Source organism: Aphelocoma coerulescens, chromosome 2 (genome assembly GCF_041296385.1).
Source record: "Aphelocoma coerulescens isolate FSJ_1873_10779 chromosome 2, UR_Acoe_1.0, whole genome shotgun sequence".
In the NCBI taxonomy this organism is placed as follows: Eukaryota; Metazoa; Chordata; class Aves; order Passeriformes; family Corvidae; genus Aphelocoma; species Aphelocoma coerulescens.
This window is the reverse complement of record NC_091015.1, coordinates 17,167,316-17,186,884: the sequence shown is the minus strand read 5'-3', so window position 1 is coordinate 17,186,884 and position 19,569 is coordinate 17,167,316. Positions and strand designations below refer to the sequence as shown.

The window sequence follows — 19,569 nt, the reverse complement described above, 5'->3', positions numbered from 1 at the left end:
GACCATTTGCTTGGTCAGGAAACCCACATTTTCATGTATCTTTCAGTATTTAACTGGAAAGTAATTGAAGACCTTTTCATCTAAGTTTAAAAAACATCAAATGAAAAAGTGCAGAGCATCAGTGCTATCTACACTGCTCTTAGCACTCTTTTTGAAGACAGGAAGACAGATATTTTTTAAATATTTGGTAGTTGCCTTTCAGTGAAGTCGATGGCTCCTGACTCCCTTGCTAGGCCCTTAGAATCTTTAAAGTCAGATCAATGACTATGCATGAATTTTGTGCTTCAAGGCTGTGGTTGGTGATTTACGTGAGTCAGGAAAAGCATTTTGCTCTGTACACAAACAGAGAATCCACAAACTACGTGGATTCTGGTAGGCTTTAAATTGTCAAACACAACAGTTACTGTTGTTTTTAAAGAATCTTGTTTAAACACATTTTAAACTTTCTGGGGCATGTCTTGATTTCAGAGGAAACTTCAGACGTCCAGCCAAGTCCTCATCTGGCCAGTTTGAAGTGTCTGAATTGCTGAGATGAGCCAACTCTCAAGTCCTCAGGGACTGACTTCTGAGGCTGTTCAGGCTGTTTTTAGGGTAACTGTATTAAAGACTGTGAGGTTGTCAGGAGGGCCAACATACATGTGAGGCATAGACATCTACCAAAGACAGAGAAATAAGTGGCCCATCCAAGCAAATGAGTAAGAAGGTCAGTTGGACCAACCAAGCTCATTGCTTTTTGGACTCCCTGAAAAGTATTTATTTGCTTCTTTTGCTTTATATTAATGGTGAAGCAGAAGTACCTTTGAGTGAAAGGGAAAGCATAGTGTGCAATTCTGACTTTATTTTCTCTTCTGCCTTACATGGGACATGATTAAAGCTAGCAGATTTTTTTTTCAGCTTGGATTTTTCAGTGTTAGGTAATTTGTTCATTGTGGTACACTTTGGCGTGGTCTCAATGGAACTTCTGAGCCTCAGACCTTCTCCCTGTCTTGTACTGCGTCTACAGAAGCATCCAATAACCAGCAGTGGTCAGGAAGACTCCTGTCTTGGACAAACATTTGCCCTAAGGAACTGGACTTGCTGCCTCCATCACCTCAGTGCCTACAGCCCCTTAGACTGGAAGATGTCATACTTACTGATTGATCATGTTTTACCTGTTTAGTATCACCACTCCCTGGGCCAGTACCACTGAAATCTCTCCTTGTATTTGACAGTTTTGCAGCTGAAGTTAAATAGTTTATTCTATTACAGTGAAAAGCTAAGCATGATCTTTTGGAAACAGATGCAGAGAACATATGTGACAATCCAGTGTTTCAAGGTGATTCCTGTTTCTCCTCAATTCCTCCAAGGGTTCCCACAGCAGCCTGGAGTAGAGGTCTAGTCCTTTTGGTAATACTAGTTTTTAAGCTTTTTTTTTTTTTTTTTTCCCTAAGAGGGTGCAGACCTGGTGTGATATCTTTCTTTGTATCTCTTTTCTCTTGTTGGTTGTGAATTGACACTTGGAGTACCCTTCAACCCTTAGCATTTATAACCAATGCAGCCAGGGCATCAGTTGATGTCTATCATAAGCTAATGAACTGTTTTGTGACAAAGTTTTATCCTTTATTAGGAAAAAGTCCTGGATTGCTCTTCTCTACTGTGTGGACCTTGTTGGACATAAAAATTCATTTGTTGTGATCAAATCTATCTACAAAAGTGCAAGCATGTCTCTTGTTAAAGCCACTGTGGATTACATGTTGATTTTTTTATTACTTGACTTTAAAATGCTATTTATTAGACCAAAGCAAATAGGAACAGTGAATCTGGATCATTAGTAAGACTTAAGCAAAGGCTAGAATTTATGGTGAATAAATGCATTTTCAGGCCATGTGTTCAAGTCACTTATAAATAAATATTTTCCAGAGGTAGGATCTTTGGCTTATCACTTTTTCTCTTCGGATTGGAGGAAATACATGACAGCATCTTGGAAACCACATGGAAGGGTTTTTTTTCCTCAAAATAACCTATTCAGGGGTGTCTTGTCAATAGTTAGTTGAAATCTCCCTTATGAACAGAGGAAGGAAAAAAAAAGAGGGAAAGTAATTGAAGATATATCCATAAAAAGGCATTCTAAGTATGCAGTCTTTTGTCAAACCAGAATGATCTTGAAGGTTCTGTTTGCTTAATCTCCCGTGAAATCTCTCAGGAGGCTACATGAGCTCTACTGTAAAATATGTGTTCCATAAAGAACTTTAGAGTTCTGTTGTTACTGCCTGGTGGGGATGAATCCAAAGGGTAATAAAACCTAGTGATAGCAAAGCATTCTGATGAATCAAGTTCTAGAAGTCTGCCCTTTCATTCTACACTGGTGTTGGTGGTTATGTGTTCATACTGGGTCTTGGTCTTCCAAAAGACTTTACAGGCAAGACATATCTTTGCTAAAACACAGACAGGGGTTTAATAGGTATTTTATTAATAGATATTTTAAGATAGGCAATGAAGAAAACAGCAATATCTACAGTTGAAAGTATAGTGGGAAGGAAAAAAAGATTTCAGTAGGTAGAATTTCAAGCTGGACTTTGTGTGGGTGATGAGGAAAAGGTTGTCTTCTTTTATGAAGAAACCCAGAAGATTTTACTTAAATGGCTGCAAGGATTTTGCCTGTGAGATACATCTTATCTGAAATGCAATGCCCCCAGCAGCAGAGTGCTTCCAATGCTGTATACTGGGAAGTAGATTCAGTTCCAATTCAGAGGCATATAGAATATTATTCTATTATAAATATAGAATTTATAATGATAAAACCTACTGAGTAGTTACTGTTGTTTTGTGCAGCAAATGTGTGCGTTACAGAGGCATTGAGCTAATGATCCGGCACAGCTTGGCTCTAAAATGGTGAGATTTGCAAGGATAGCAGGGTTTGATGGTACTGTGTGCTCACAGGCCTATTATAGGAAGATGTAATGTCTCAAAAAGCACATGTGGTTTAAAAAATGGGATGGAAGTGGAAGGAAGTGTTCTTATATTCAGCTGTTATCATGCTAAAATGTTGTGTGTAGCTGCACCGGAAATGCTTGTGGATGGTACAGGGCTGGATAAGGAGCTGTGCATTCGCTAATATTTAAGCAGATGATCTGAGCTGTGACTCATGCTGTGAGCAGTGGTATGTGGAGCCCGTGCACAGGCTCATGAGTGCCTTCATTCATCCCATCTGTTGAGATGGCAGTGTGCCCACATACAAGTGGATTGGTCCCTTTCCTAGGAAGTGTAGTGCCAGACTGTTATGAGTTTGGATGGCAAGCTTATCTAACATTGCAAACAACATCTCTGCTGCAGGAAATCCCTCCTCAGTGTTAGGATTGAAGCATTAATAGGTGACTTGAGATACCCTGGAGGATATTTGACGAGTTGAAAGAAACTACTGAAACACAGCAGAAGGAAGACTGCCCATCCCTCAGCATGGCAGGATACTGAGAGGAAGTATCTGATGGCTTGTTGCATAGCAGAATTGCCTAGAGACAGCCCTAGACAGCTGTTGCAGTCAGGCAAGGGCAGATGGTGCTGGGCAGTGGAACAGATCCGATGGATCTCTTCACAGTATCTCCTAGATGCTTGTTAATGGAATTAGCCTAAAAGGCATTATCTTGAATAGCTGTGTCATGTCCTGCATTGAACTGTGCAGAGTACTTGCAGAAAACTCTGAAGTTCAATTAAAAAGTAGGTAGTTTTCCTGTGGGCACAAGTGGATTAAGTGGGCACAATTTTAAGATGAATTTGGTTATTTGCAAATGAGAAAAAAAACCATTACTTTTGCATCATTTTTGTCTAAAGTGGGTGACTTGCACCTCAGATCCATAAGCACATGATGCTTATGCTCAAATTCTAAGCTCTGAATTTCATTTTCATCTATAGAACATGGATAACATCCCTGTCCACAGCACTAGGAACTAGATGATCTCTAAAGGTCCATTCCAACCTAAACCTTAGTGTGAGTCTACAACTGAGGGCAAAAATAAGAAGAGTTCAAAAATTTTGAACACCTTGTGGCTTTTGGAGTTAAGGTCCTGCTCAAAATTTTTCATGTTTAGCTTTAGGATTTTTAGCAGTGACAATACTCGTATTTTTTAAAGCTCTTTGACTTCTGATCTTTTGAGATGTTATAGTGTTGCCAATTCCCTCTCAACATGAAGTATAGCAATTTGATGATTGTAGAGGAAAATGAGTTTTTGATCTATTCATGTGACTTCTGTGGCTTAAGAATTTAAGTAAAAAGTACTTGTCTTAAATACATTACAAAATTGGCTGTATAATTACAGCTGGCTATAAAGTGCTTGGCTTAGTCCTCCTAATGCAGATTATTAATTGACATATAGTGAAGTAAATTCCCTAAAATAAATGCTGTAGTGTCTTTCTAGTCAATGGAGATGTGTGTTTGAAACTTTTAGGCCAAGCTCCTGTCCAAGTAGCTGAAGCTGAACTTCTTCAAGGTACTGGGTTATCTATGAAACTTACATTAGTAGGCCTGATTTACTAAACCCCCTAAAACAGTGTAGGAAGAAATTATATGTTTGATTTAGCCAGACTGAATCCTGGTCAGTGCACCTTGGGGAAGTGCACAGTATAAAAATATTTTTGCCTGCATCTGATGCCAAGGTGAAAGGCAGAATTAACCATCTTTTAATGTGCACGGTAAAATTAATCTGAAAGACTCAAGAGCATTTTGTGATGCAGTTTTGCTCACTATTAACATTATAGGGCTTTAATAAGGTGTATTTTAATGCTGTTTATCTTTTAAGAAGCAATGGCACTGAGCCTCTAAAACTCAATAATTCCCAATTTTTTGTGGGGATGAACTCTGTTAGCTTTTTGAATGTTCAATTGTTCAGTGTTAGTTCTCTTCACACTTTTACTTTCCTACCTGTCCCAATAAGGAAAATTTGCTGTAATGTGTGAGGTGCTTTTATTGACTTCAGCTGTTGTCTTTAGAGAGCGTGTGTGTCTGTTCACCATGTCAGATGAATAGCTGAGCTGGCTGATCTCCATGTCAGCAAGCTAAGTACCTCTTCCGTGTCTGTAATTCTCCAGCTCTAAACACACTTGACAGTTAGCTGGTGACCTTAGGAAGTCTTTTCATCTCTGACTCCACAAGTGGTAGCGTGACTACTGGAACAATGTTTTGGCAAGGATAATAATAGCTTAAACCACGTTGAGTTTAAAAGCAAACATCTAAATGCATTTGTCCAAATGACAGAGATGAGCCACAGCTCATGAAATCTCACGCACAGCTGCAGTAACCAGGACAAGAACAGCCATTGTTTGACTTTATCTTCTTCTGGTTACCAAATGATTTTCCCCAGATCTTTTTGTTTAAGTAGCAGAAACTGATGTCTAGAATTTAAGTGGATGCCAGGAGCTGGCAGAACTGATGAAAACACATTTCTTTATGTACAGTAAAAAGGTTTTGTTACATGATCAGCAAAACATCCCAGCATTTTTAAAAAAGGGAAAATGAAATATTGTCAGATTTTTGGTGGGCAGGGTAGTCTTTTAGAACTGAGGGATTCCCTTGTTCTGCTGAGAGCAGCCTGGATATGTGGGTGAATCTGGTGCTCATCCTACGCTCCTCACTTGGAGCTCAGCAACCCTTTGCTGCACATTTGTCGTCACTTGAAGAAGGCTTAGCTCTGGGGATAACAGTAGGGAATGGGGGTTTTCATAAGGTGGAAGAGGCTTATACAAAACAAACTGGAGACTCTTCTGTGTTATGTTCCTCTTTTTTTTTTGTTTGGGTTTTTGTTTTTGTTTTTTTTTAACTAGGGGAGAGTGAGGGATGGAATGCAGCAGCCATACTTTGGACCAGATTCTTTGCAGGAATTGTATTCCACCTAGGTTAAAAAACTGAGCAAGGCTTCCAGGGCAGTGTTTCTATAGCCTCTTGGCTCCAATCCATTAAAGATTCTTCAGTTTAGAAATAGTTCCTCTAAAATTCATGGTGCTTATAAGAGATGTAATGCTGACAAGAGCTTAGAGAGGGCAGTCACCTGAACATCCTCGTGAGCCCTGATGGGAATGGGAATGACATATTCTTAGAATAGCCTTCTGCGATGCCTAAGAATAAAACAAAATGTACATATAGCAATTCTTGCTCTTCAAAGCCTGGGTCCATGACAGACCACCTGCAAGAATAGGTAGACATGGACACTGGCTCTACTGAAGGCACTGTTACAGTTCTCCATCATATAAACACAGGAAGATCCAAAAGGGACTCAAACTTGGGTAAAGTCTTTCTTCTGCAATATCCATCCCCACTGGGTAAAGGAGCAGTTAAAATGTGTCTATTTCAAATGGGAGCCTTGCCTCTGCAGCCTTCACGGTGAGCTGTCACATGCCAGCTCACACCAGGCTGCGTTTGAAGTGGTGGTTTCTTGGTTGATATCTAGCCAAATGCCTCAGCTGCTCATACAAATGATTCAATGCAAATCAATGAGATTTTCTAGACACAAGCAGTTAATGTTTCAACAAGCAGCAGCAGATGAAATTGCTGTGTCAGATTGCATGGCAAAGAGAGCTGTTGCCCTTGTTCAGAAAATTTTATGCCTGGAGAGTTTTCAGACCTTCCCATTTCAATTATCTGAAAAATTCTGCTTTCAAATCAACTTTGAAATGTTCAGAGTCTCTGTATGCCAGTCTTTTTTTGACATTGTTTTTCTTCTTTGGAAGAATCAAAGATGAAACATGGTGTTTTCTACCCCCTGGCAAACCTCAGGAGACAAGTTACTGCTACAGACTTTGCTCAGGTTCTGCAACTGTCCTAATGTATATAACTGTATATTAGGATAAGAGGTCATTGCTGCCTTTCAGGTCTTTCTGAGAAGCTTTTTGCTGGATGTTCTGTTTGCCCAAGCGTGGTCATGCACGTGTTGATGCATTTTGGTTTTCCAGCTGATTATCCAAGGAGAAAAGCTGAATGCTGCTGCTGCCTTTCCAACATGCAGAATTTGTCAGAATCCCAGAAAATGTCTACATTGAAGCATGTCAAATCAGGAAACAGTTTTTCACCCAGAGGGTGGTTGGGCACTGGAACAAGCTCCACAGGGAAGTGGTCACAGCACCAAGCCTGACAGAGTTCAAGAAGCGTTTGGAGAGTCTCAAGCACAGGTGTGACTCTTGGGGTATCCTATGCAGTGTCAGGAGTTGGACTTGATGATCCCTGTGGGTCCCTTCCAACTCAGTATATTCTGTGATTCTATGTCAGTCCAATAACAGTGAAAAAAAGTAGGTTAAATTTTGCAGCACAGTTTGATTCAGCAAATCACATTTTTAAAAGAAATAGTTTGATTCTGCTGTATAAAAGAGCATGCCAGTGAAGCACAGCAGCTTCCATCTCTCTCAGCCCACATCTGCCATTTTTGCCCCCACTCTTCTAAAGAAGTCTATATCACCCAAAGGATGTAGTCCTGGGCTTTTGGCCAATATCCTGAACTTGAATTCCACATAGAAGAGCATTTACTTAGGGAAATAATATGTGGCAGCCAGTAGGCACAATACTACCTCTGCTGCCAGAATGTACTGACTGTAAATGAAGCTGTGACAGATGGCCTGAAATGTTTCAGTGCTTGCTTTCTCTAGACCAGGATTACCTAATTAATTTGTACTGTGGTGCATTGGGTTGTTTTACCAGGTTCTGGTCAGACACACTGAATGCACGGGATCTAGGTTTGCTGGACCAAGCAGGGTCCACAGGTGGGGTAAGGACAGGTTACCAGTAAATCCCTGGGACAGCAGGCTCCTGGTGGGACCAGATGAGTGGGACCCTCAGGACACCAGGGACAATGTCTGTTGGAAGGAGAAGAAATGGACTCCTGGTTGAAATTGTGACTGAGTTCACTGAGCAACCCTGTTTTAGAGAAGAGTGCTATTTTACTTGATAGTGAAGCTTCTATATGCACTGTACCCACAGAAGTAGCTTTCTGTTACTGCTTACTGAGTGTTGTCCTTGTGCAGGGTCCTTGGCAGACAGGGCAAAAGGCTTTTGTTGTGATTAGAGAAATATGTAGGTGAACAAAAAGCTTATTTTCCTTAAATAAGTGGTGATGCATAGGGAGATTTGGTATAGCTTAGATAAAATATATGGGGCAGAAAGAGTTAAGTGTGTCAAATATTTCGTATTTTGGATAGAGAGAGACTAGTGCAATCATTTTTAGTTTGGCAGAGAAAAATGAGCAGCTATCATTTTGCTAGGTTTATTAGGAGTGACTTTGAAGTGTAACCTAGTAAATACAGCCTATCAAACCAGAATTAAGCCAGCTGCGTTATTACTTGAATAGCTCAAGGAAAATGTCCTTGTCTGTTCTATCCTCTTCTCTGGGTACATGTTTTCACTCAGTTAAGAAAAGTCAGTGGAATTGCATTTAAAAGTGTTGTCACTTCACAGTCTGTCACAGGGTTTTTGCCAGCTCTCTTCAAAAAGGAGTTGGTGCCTAGAACTGTGCCAGCTGGTTGATCTGATCATCCCGACGCTTTACTAGAAAATCTGAATATACAGCAGTACGAGCTGAAATGTGTCTGCTGTCCTGTTTTGCAACTATTCTGCATTCTGCAAAAGAACTACTTTTTCATGAAAGCAGTACTGAAGCTCTCTCTATCTTTCTGTTCTATAGGTTGTCATTTTGTATTTTGAGCCAAGTATATTTCGCTGTGTTCTCCTAAGATGGGTTCGTCTTCTGGGCTTTGCTACTGTTTATGGAACTGTGACACTCAAGCTGCACAGGTATTTCACATATTAATTTCCATCTTTGTGGGAGTATGTGCAATCTGTGTGGGTACTTAGATGGAGGAGCTGCAAATATTATCATAAACAAGTGCCATTTATGGTTTTAAACTCACTGTGTATTTCTCCTCAATTTTCCTGCTCAAATTATATGCCACTAATCTGAGTTGAGAGCTATAAATGCTGACAGGATTTGATGAAAAATATATATGCGTCAACTGTAAAATTGTGCAAGAACCCCTTTTCACAGGAGATGAATGTATTTTCTTTGAATACAAAAAATACAGAAGTGTTCATAGAGTGTCCAAAAGTTTCCCTGTGAAGTGTTCATAGAGAGATGCTTTTGAAGTGTTTAGACACAGCAATGGTGGGTAAAACAGTGGACTGTGGTGCATGTACTTACTATGTTTTCTTATGGCTTTTAAGTCAAGGACTGTTTTCTTCAGGCAGTCGTAGCAGACAGGCTACACACTCACAAGCATCAGTACCTGCCAGCAAAACTGTGGGGCGAATTCTGGGTTCCATGGGATTGACAGTGCATTCACGTGTGATTCAAATTAGAGGCCCAACTTCAATTCCCACTCCTACAGTCCCCTTAAAAATTGAAGCCTTTTCTGTGTATGCTGGATAAAATCCTAATACTTTTCCCTCTTTAAACTTTAATGAAAAAAATTACTGATACATTCTGTAAGTATTTTTATTCAAGCAAAGAGATAAGCAGTATATTGATACTTGGACATATTGAATAACGTACACTCGCTCATCTTTTTATCTTATTTTCATTACTGTGTTGGCATGTTAGAGGTTTGATATTATGCTCATAAACTGAATGAGAACTAAAAATATCTTGTGTTTCATGATGCATTATTGGCTTGTCACATTTTGGGTGGAAACCCCTGTTTTTCCATTAAAACAGAGTTCCTTCTTGCAGCTTCCTTTTATTTGTGTCCCTGGTTACAAGTGTACACTTAGGCTAGTAAACTCTAATTATAAAATGCTGTGTCTGGTCACATCTTTGCTTTGAAATTGATCAAGAAAATCCCACACCTCCATGGTATTTTCTGGGATGAACAATTTCTGAGGAAAAAAGTAAAACAACTAGAGCAGTAGAGAAGAGAGGGAGCTGGTGACTTTGCTTGGATGCTTTGTTATCTATAGATCAGATAGATAAAAAGCCTATGACTGTGGGTGGCTCATGTTGTCACTGCAGTTCTGCTATCCTAACAGGTTGTTTATATGATTTTGCATGATGTGAGGAAGCAGCTATCCTGACAGGACAGTTGATCTTCCATTCATATTAAGTGAGGATAGGCTGCAAAATTGGGCAGAAAGTCTTCTGCTTTGCTCATTCAGCTGTTTGGTGTTACTTGGCACATGTGCTGACAGGGTCAGCAAACAGGAAAAAACTGAATAAGAAACCAAGAATGCAGTACATCCTCATCCTTGATCATCACAAAGCAATGAAAGCAGCAGACTGGACTGTATCAACGGGACAGTAGTCTGAAGGCTGAGGGAAGTGATTATTCTCCTTTACTCAGACCATATCTGTGATGATGCCTCCAGACATCAGTGAACTTGGATGAGTTCAGTGAAAGGCCATCAAAATGGTCAAGGCTTGGAGCACTTGTCCTGCAAGGAGAGGTTGAGATAACAGGGTTTGTTCAGCATGAAGAAAATATAGCATTGGAGGGACCTAACATGAGCTATCCAACACCCACAGGGAGGTGAAGCACAGGGAAGTTCTTTACAGCAGTGTATAGTGGGAGAACAAAATACAATGACAGATTGAAATAGGAGATTTCAACTTCATACAGTATGAATTAATATCAGGGTCAGTGTTATACAAGGAAAGAATTTTCAGTATCAGGTTGCTGGTTACTCATGAGGTTATTAATTTCCATACTCTGAGGTTTTCAAAACCCAACTGGATAAAGCCCTGAGCAACCTTATCTGGATTCACTGTTAAGCCTGCTGTGAGCATTGGATAGCCTTCTGAATAATTCTGTATTTGTTTGTGTAACACAAAGAGGGAAAAAACCTATTTAGTATGTTAATCTAGAAGTACTTCTCTAGGAATCTATCTTTTGTTTTCCACCCAGATATCCTAACCATTCCTTTCCTACATTTGTGATATTGTGGTCCTTTTTGGTACTGAATATCTCAGTCCCAGAGTGTGCCTTGCAAAAGACTGAGTCAAGTTACATATATATATTATTATACACATTCACAGCAATTATGCTGTTAGGAACAATATGATGCTAATAGAAATTTGGTAGAAAATTTTGGCAGATCTAATTCAATCCACAGTTCTTACAGGACTGAGGAATGGCATACTGCAGACATCACAAATACTCATGATAAGCACTGGTTCCCTCCCGCAGCTAACCTGTGTCCTGCCTGGGGGAAGAAGCAATTGCCAGCAAGGAACTTGTGATTTTTCTGAGTTAAATGGGAAAACCAATACTGTGTAAAGGTAGCTGTTAATGATAATGAGAAAGTCTAATGCTGTAGTTCTCAACAAATGAGGTACTTTGAGTAGCACTGGAGCATGAAGGTTAACCAAAGCCAGGAGTCACTGGAAACACTGGGGGTTTTTGTAGCTTTTTTAGTTTTCCTGTAGCTCCTCACTTCCTAAGGAGGTCTCAGAGGTTTTGTTCGGGTCAGGCATCAAGGGGAAATCAGAAAATAAGTCAAAAGCAGATGCTTAAGGAAGAGTAAAAGAACAGGGAAGTCATGTACTGATTCATTCTTTGAACACCTGTCATAGTCAATTTCTACAGTGCCTCATCCTTAATTGCCTCTTTCTTATTCACTGTGCATTTTTAAAGTAACAAGCTGATGTTTATGGGGGTGGAAGGATGGGGGCATGGAAATGAGCTTAATTTAAGAAATCTAGCTGAAGAGCTATGAACATAAAATACTTTCCTTAACAATGAATTTTTCAAAATAACTCTTTCAAGAAATAATGATGTTTCAAATTTAACCTTTTGAGTTTAAAGGGGCTGCGGATGCTGCACCTTTCAGTATATTTCTGTAACTGAAGATTCTCTATGTCCTTTTTCAAGCCCTGTATTTTATGAACAGGTTATCTCATTATTTTTGATATTGCGTGAACTTCTGTCATCTTCATGTCTGGATTAATACAGAATCCTTAATTATGGACTAAAGCATAAGAATGAAACAAAGTTACATACAAAAGTATGCATATGTGTGTGTATACATAGGATAGCTTTCAGCTATTTTAGGAAAAGGAAACCCAGGTGTGGGGTCTCTAGTTTGTGGGAATCTCCATTTCTTATATTACTAAGAGACAGAGGAGAGTGGGAAAGTGAGGAGAACGAGAAGGTATGGGGAGGGTAATGTTTCAGGTATGCGAAACAAGACAGTGACATAATCCACACTTTTTTGACAGCAGTGATGGTGGGATGGGAGTGTTAGTGGGAGAACAAGATGTTAACACTATGATGCAATTCTGCGTTTCATCTAAATGTTGTGCTAAGATTATATTGCTGTGCTTTGCCATCTGGTACAGTTGGAGCAAGTAGTGGACCTTCCTACAGGTTTTGGAGGTGGTAAAGAACGGAGGAAAAAAGCAGTGTGGGTAGGTAGTGTGCAGGTGTTTAGAGGCATGTTTTAGTGGGGGACATGGTTTAGTGGCTCTTTTGGCAGTGCTGGGTTTATCGTTGGACTTGATGATCTTTAAGGGTCTTTTCCACCCTAAACAATTCAATGACTCTCTGTTTCTCTGGGTTGTGGTTCAGTATCTAACCAAAGAGGAGACTCATGCTAGCAGAGACCCCAGAGAAGTTGTCAGTTTGCTTCTCGAAGCATCAGTGGTGAGGACATGGTGTCCTGTTCCAGCCAGGACAGGGTTAAGGTTAGCATCAGCCAGGAGGGGCACAGCGAGGACCCTGGGGTTATTTGATATCGCCTCACACCATGTGCGGGGGGACTGAGGGTGAAGGGTGGGTGTGTGGGTGGGGAGCACTCGTGTGTGACTCATTTGTCTAATTTGTACACTCTGTTATTAGTATTATTTGTTGTTACTGTTCCCTTTCTTAGTCCATTGCTGTTTCTGCTAAATTGTTCTTATCCTGTGATCTTTACCTTTTTGTGCTTTCAGTTCTTCTCTTCATCCTGCCACAAGGCAAGGTTGGGGGAAGTCAGCAAGCAACGTGTGGTCTGGGGTGTTTCAGTGGGAACACTAAATTTGGGAATACTGTTCCTAACTACAACACACAGCATATATGACCTCCCCTAGGTCAGCTAGGACTGGGAAAGAGGATACAGATGAACTTGTCTAAAAGTGTCTGGTGGGAATGTGGTGCAGAAAGGGGCAGAAGGTACCTTGGCAGTTGGAACCTGTACAGCTGGATAATCCCATGGCCAATATTTCACAGGCCATAGTGCCAACAGGTAACAGCTCCATAGTGCCAGTACACCACCACCCCATGGTTCCATGAAATGGGATACTGGTGATGAAGCACTGCAGAGAGAAGTTTTCTCTCAGAGAAGTGGTTACTGGTAACAGCTTAAATTGGAAGGCAAAGTGAGATGGGCATGGGCTGTAGTGGTGAACCAGCCTGTTTTTTTGAAATGAGTCAGGCCCTCATGGTTATGTTGGTTGAACACATAAAAAAAAGTGGAAGATTTACTTCCTATTGAATTATTCTTTTTTCTTGTGGAAGGTAAGAGTGAAATAGCTTCAGACAGATGCATTCACTGTTTTGATGGATTTTGCCACTGGATGTGGTCCACAGTGTTGTTATCTCACATGAAACAAAAGGAGGAAAAACTGTTTTCAAGGCAGATGTTACTATTGCAGAAAGGCAGTGTCCAGAGTGCTGGTCTGATACTGCCTTGTTGAACTGTTTGGGTTTTTACTGCTTTAACTTGACTGACAGGATTTCAGTCTGTTTGCAATACAGGAAAAGGAGTGGTTTGGTCAAGCTGCAGAGATTTTTACACTGTAGGGACTTTCTGTAACTCTTCCAACCATTTATCTATCTCTTCCCTAGAAGTGGCATATTTTAGTACCTGGGGTTGTATGCGCTGAGTCTTACTAAGCTTTGTGAAAAGCAGCTTTGGGACAGAAAACAGACCTTATGAGTGTTCCCACAGAGCAAAGGCTGAAACCTGCAGCATCAGGTCCTTCTTTGCCTGGTATGCCCTGGGTAGTCAGTAGGCACACTGTGCTGGTGGCTGCCACACTGTGCCTCGGGCCTGGCTGCTGGAGAAAGTGGCAGAGAAACGAGGTTTTAAGGGCTGGGGACAGAGTGAAAGGCTGGGGATCCAGGTTAGGGAGGGAGGAAGCTGGGCTTGCTGAAAAAGTGTCTGCACATACAGTAGGAGTTCATAAGGAATGAAGTTTCACTAATTAGACCAGTCATGGAAAAATGGGTTTTCTTGTTAGCATGCCTTAATTAATTCATTTTGTGAGTATAATTCATGCCTCTTGTCTGCTGCAAACCCTTGCTACTTTATTTATTTTTATGGTATACAACAAAACAGGGCTTTAGAGAGTAAATTCCAAATAGCATTCTTGCATGATGCACTTTCAAGATGAAATTCTCATTTTTGCAGTTCTTCTAGATTAAATGAGTCACATTCTGTTGTGCTGTGGCTTTTTTTCTCAACAAAACCTGCATTATTAAAATCCTATTTAGCTCTTTTGTATCCCTGCCATTCTCAAGCAATAACTAGCCTTAACTAGACAGTATAATGGTTCAGTTTCATATTTCTGAATAAAGTATCTACTTTCTTATGTATAAACTAGCTGTTATGTAGCACAGCTGTTAAAAAACAGTGCAGAACTAACCTTGATGGAGCATCATGTAGAAGTGGGATTAATAAACATTATCTTAAAGCAAAAAAATCAGCAGCATATAATGTATTTAAGATTATTAGAGCACTGGGATCCTGGAAAATATTCTCATCCATATTACTATTAATATTTAATTTATATAAAAATGTTGTAGATACAGCTGTACAGTTCCAAGGGCTGGGTTTTTAATCACCTTAATGTAGCAAACATCCTGCTTTATCATCGCAGACTGAGTTTGGCTAGGAAGGTTCAAAGAGAAGATAAAGAAATTATCTGGTGTTTTAATATTCAATTACATTGTTATCATGATTAGAAAAAAAACAGCAGTGGGTTGGAAGGCACTTTGTACTGATACACAGGTATCACAAGGCCTCTCAGATGTCTTTCCATGGCATGCAAGAGCACCCTGGCAGATATTGTGAGAAAGGGCTGGTTTTGCACAGCAGGTAAACATGATAGGAGAAGGGCTTCAGAGCTGGATCTGGAACCTATCCTTTCCAAGACCTTATCCAAGGCCAGGACCTCCCTCAGGTAGCAAAACTTTCTGCTGTAATGCTGTACCTTCCAGGTAGGTGTGCATTTGTGCATGCACTTGCAATACAAGTAATAATGGCTCTACAGACTGTTTTTTTTCTCATTATGTGGGAAGGATGGAATTGGTCAGTGGAGCAAGGTATCTCTGCTGGGTGGGATTATGGCATAAAAGAGAAACCAGGCATTACACTGCAATACTTGAGTTATAGTTATTTGTGGAGAAGCATGATGAGGGCGTGAAGTATGTGACTCACAGGCGGGCTGATCACAGTGGAAGCAGAGATTTTCAGATCACATATGCTGATTGTCAGTGAAGAATCATGACTGGAGAGGAAGCTTCTGGTGGGCTACTGTGAAGGATGAGGAGTAAGCCTGATACTATTTAGCATTTTCAGTTGCAATGAACAACCAAGCACAAAATGATTACTCACAAAATTTGTGGATAACAAAGCTTAGCAAAATAGTAAATTCTGTTTCAGAAAGTATAGTAATGAGAAGTATTCTTCACTAGAATCATAGAATACCTTGACTTGGAAGGGATCCACAAGGATCATCCAAGTCCAACTCCTGCCCCGCACAGGACAGCACCAGGAATCCCACCATGAGCCTGAGCCTTTGTCCAAACACTTCTTGAACTCAGGCTTGGGGGGCCTGTTCCAGTTCCTAATCACCGGGTGAAGAATGTTTTCCCAATATCCAGCCTAAACCTCCCTGACACAAACTCAGACCATTCTCTTGGGTCACCACAGAAAAGAGATCAGTGCCTGTCCCTCCTCTTCCCCTCATGAGGAAGTTGCAACTGCATCGAGGTCTCCTCTTCTCCAGTCTGAACAGCCCAAGTGATCTCAGCTGTTCCTTATATGGCTTCCCCTCAAGGCCCTTCACCATCCTCATGGCACTCTTTTGGACACTCCCTAATACTTTAATGTCTTTCCTATGTGATGCTCAAAATTGTGGTGCCCAAAATTGCATGCAGGACTCGAGGTGAGGCCACCCCAGTGCAGAGCAGAGCGGGACAATCCCCTCCCTTGCCTGGCTGGTGATGCTGTGTCTGATGCCCCCCAGGACACAGGTGACCCTCCTGGCTGCCAGGGCACTGCTGGCTCATGTTCAACCTGCCATGGACCAGGACCCCCAGCTTCCTTTCTGTGGCACAGCTCTCCAGCCTCTCGTTCCCCAGTCTGTCTGTACATCCAGGGTTGCTCCATCCCAGGTGCAGGATTTGGCAGTTGTCTTTCTTAAATGTCATGTGGTTGGTGATTGCTCAGCCCTCTGATTTGGCAAGGTCTCTCTACAGGACCTCTCTGCCTTCAAAGGAGTCAACAGCTCCTCACAGCTGTTTAGTATCACTGGCAAACTTACTTAGTATTACTTTGAGTCCTGTGTCCAAGTCATTATGAAGATCTTGAAGAGAACTGGGCTGAGGGTGGAGCCCTACAAAACCCTTCTATTGACCAGTCAGCTGATGTAACCCATTTACTGTAAACCTTTTCACCTGACCCATGAGCCAGCTGCTCACCCATCCCATGATGTGTTTATCCTGCTGTGAGCTGGGCATCTTTTGCGGAAGGACACTGTGAGAGAGAGTAACAAACACTTGGCTGAAATCCAGAAAGATTATATCAACTGGCTTTCCTTGATCAGTTAGGTGGGTTACCTTGTCATAAAAGGAAATTAAATTTGACAAGCAGGATTTTCCGTCGTGAAGCCATGTTGTCTGTGAGTGGTGACTGTGTTGTCCTTCAGGTGTCTTTCAATAACTCCCACAATAATAATCTTCTGAATTTTACTGGTCACTGAAGAGACACTAACAGGCCTGTAGTTCCTAGGGTCATCCTTTTTGGGACATTGGGACAACATTAGCCATCTTCCAATCAACTGGGACCTCTCCAGATTCCCAAGACTGTCCAAAAAGCATTACAAGAGGCCTTGCGATGAATCATCCAGCTGAGTGTTCCTGGATGAATCCTATCAGGCCCCATAGACTCAGAGGGATCCAGCTGGAACAGCAGATCCTGTAGAAGTTCAGGGTCAACTGGGAGTTTTTCATTCTCATAGCCATGGTTCTCCAGCTCAGGGCACTGGGACCCCCTTAGCCCATCATCAGTGTTGCAGACAGAGGCAACAAAAGCATTAAACATCTCTGTCCATGTCCCTGTTGCTATTGTTTGGTAACTTGGGCTTTGTCAAAGAGATGCATTTGAATGCAGGCAAAAGGCAAATTATAACTAGGGACAATTTAAAGACAAAAATTTATGGAGAATAGGAGGTTAAGCAGCAGGGAATTGATTTTACAACAGGAGACAACATCTTCAAAACTCATATAAATGCATTATGTCCTATTCTTGAGATGCATTTTTAAAGGAGGTGTACAATAGATGGTTGTGGTTCAGAAACTATTTGAGGGCTGGGAAAATGCTTGATACTGTGAAAGCTAATCTGGTTTTTAGATCTACAAGAAGATTGAGAGATGACTTCTGTGGTGTATAAACAAGCAGGGAGAGGAAAAGTAGTCACAAAAGACTCTTTAATCTATTGGACTGAGGTTTAATCAGATCTGGTAGCTGGAAGCTAAAGCCAGAGAAATTCTAATGAGCAATCTGGCATACGTTTTTCTCAGAAGGGTGCTTAGCTATTGAAAACTCCACATAGATTGGAGGAGAAATGAGAAATTTTTTGTGCCGCTTTCAGTTCAAAACTGATTCCTCTCTAGGAAGATTCTCTAGTTAAGTACTACTACAAATGGCAGGAGTTTCAATAGAAAAATGTAGTGGTCTGTGTTATACAACTGATCAAGCTGTATAATTTAGTGGTTAATCCAGCATTTGGCCTATATTTTAGAAACATGCAATAAAAATTAAATTAAGCATTCTTTTTAGTATAGATCTATTAAGATATTAAATGTATTTGTAAACTGAAATGACATATAGTGGTACTGTTTGTTGGAGTGTACCAGCTGCTTTGACATTCATCATTCCTGATCACTTACTCCAATGTGGATCTTAAGTACAGGGGAAAGCAGTCCCTGGACCACATATTCTCACATATTAGTTGTTCTTTTCTGGATTTCTATGAAGGCCAAAAATTGCCATTATGTTCTTGAAAAATTGAGTATCTGATCAGTGGTAACCAGCTACTGGTGACATAAAATGCTGTGTTGCTCTGCTGTAACATAGACAGGGATAAAGCTCATTCAGCATTGTACTGGTCTGCATATTGGTGAGTTATCCTCATAGACGGTTTTCTGAAAGAGGCCCAAGGTGCTCTAAGAATTTAGCATGCAGTATATTGATCTGAGCTGGAAAGGCCAAGACAATGCTGGCTTGACTGCTTGAAGCTCAGGAATACATACACAGTAGGTCCTGTAGAAAGTTTCAGTATTAATTCAGTTGTAAGTATTAAGCTATTCTTTTTAGAACTAATCTGTAGTATTTTCAGTTGATATTCACTACCAAAAAATAGTATTAAAAATAAAAACTGTTTTTCTGCTGTAGAGTATTACAGTACAGGACAAGTTTTGGATGTTCTTGAGTCCTACCTCCTTTGTGTGCAGTGTCAGCCTCTGTTCATACTTGCAGTTACTGTACTTGGTTCAAGCTGGAGCCTCTGTTTCTGGCAAATCTAAAAAGACTAGATGTTAGTAATCAGTGTAAAATTTTGAGTGCCTATTTCCAATGCGTGAATTAAGTTAGCTGGGGGTGCTGAATTATTCAGGGTCTCTGAGTCTCTTCCCAGCCATCAGCAGTGCTATGCTCTGGCAGTTCAGGTCAACACAGCTGTGCTGGTGGAGCCGTGTTCTGCCCTTGGCCTCTGCTACAGCAACGTCTCTTCGGAGATTTTCTTGAGCAAAAAAAAATCCTTCTCCCCCCTTGCTGGGCTTTTGGGGAGATGCCACCTGTTCCTCCCAGGTGTGTCTAGGGGAGGTTACAATTCTGTGTGAGTGCAGGGCTGCTGGTGGGGCGGCCCCAGCTTTTGGCAGCCTGTGCCTCAAGCGCTGGCTTGCACAGAGCTGTTGGGAAGTGGCAGCCACTCTTGTGACCACAAATCCTACTAAGCTTTTTTTTTCTCCTTGCCTATCTTTCTATGCAACTGTTAAGCCTCTCTGGTATCAGTCCTCACCAGTGCAGGTATTCTTGTTTTCACCATTCTGTTCTACGAAACATCAGGCACTGGCAATCAGGGATTCACTAGTTCTGCTTTGTTGCTCTATGTGGATCAGGGTCTTTGTCAGAGATGTTTTTCAGCAATTCTTTGATAATATTTTCTACTGTTCATTTGTGAATAATGCAAATAGGCATTACATGTCTGAAATCATTCTTCAGTTCAAATTACATAAATTCATGGCTTCTAAACAAGGAGGAATGTCAGAAGATACTGTGGCAATTTCACGAGGGCTAGTAACAAGAAAGTTGGTATGTATAAGCAAGTATGGTACCATTGTCTTACTGAAAAAAGGCTAAAAATC

General features: G+C 40.9%; 1 protein-coding gene across 1 annotated transcript in view; it reads left to right on the top strand.

Moving 5' to 3' along the window:
• The window catches only part of GPR158 (G protein-coupled receptor 158), a 195,611-nt gene that overhangs the window by 132,832 nt on the left and 43,210 nt on the right, over positions 1–19,569 (top strand). Inside the window, exon 6 of the mRNA XM_069006609.1 lies at positions 8,637–8,746. Within this exon, the coding sequence (XP_068862710.1) occupies positions 8,637–8,746 (110 nt within the window). The remainder of the gene's footprint in view (positions 1–8,636; positions 8,747–19,569) is intronic.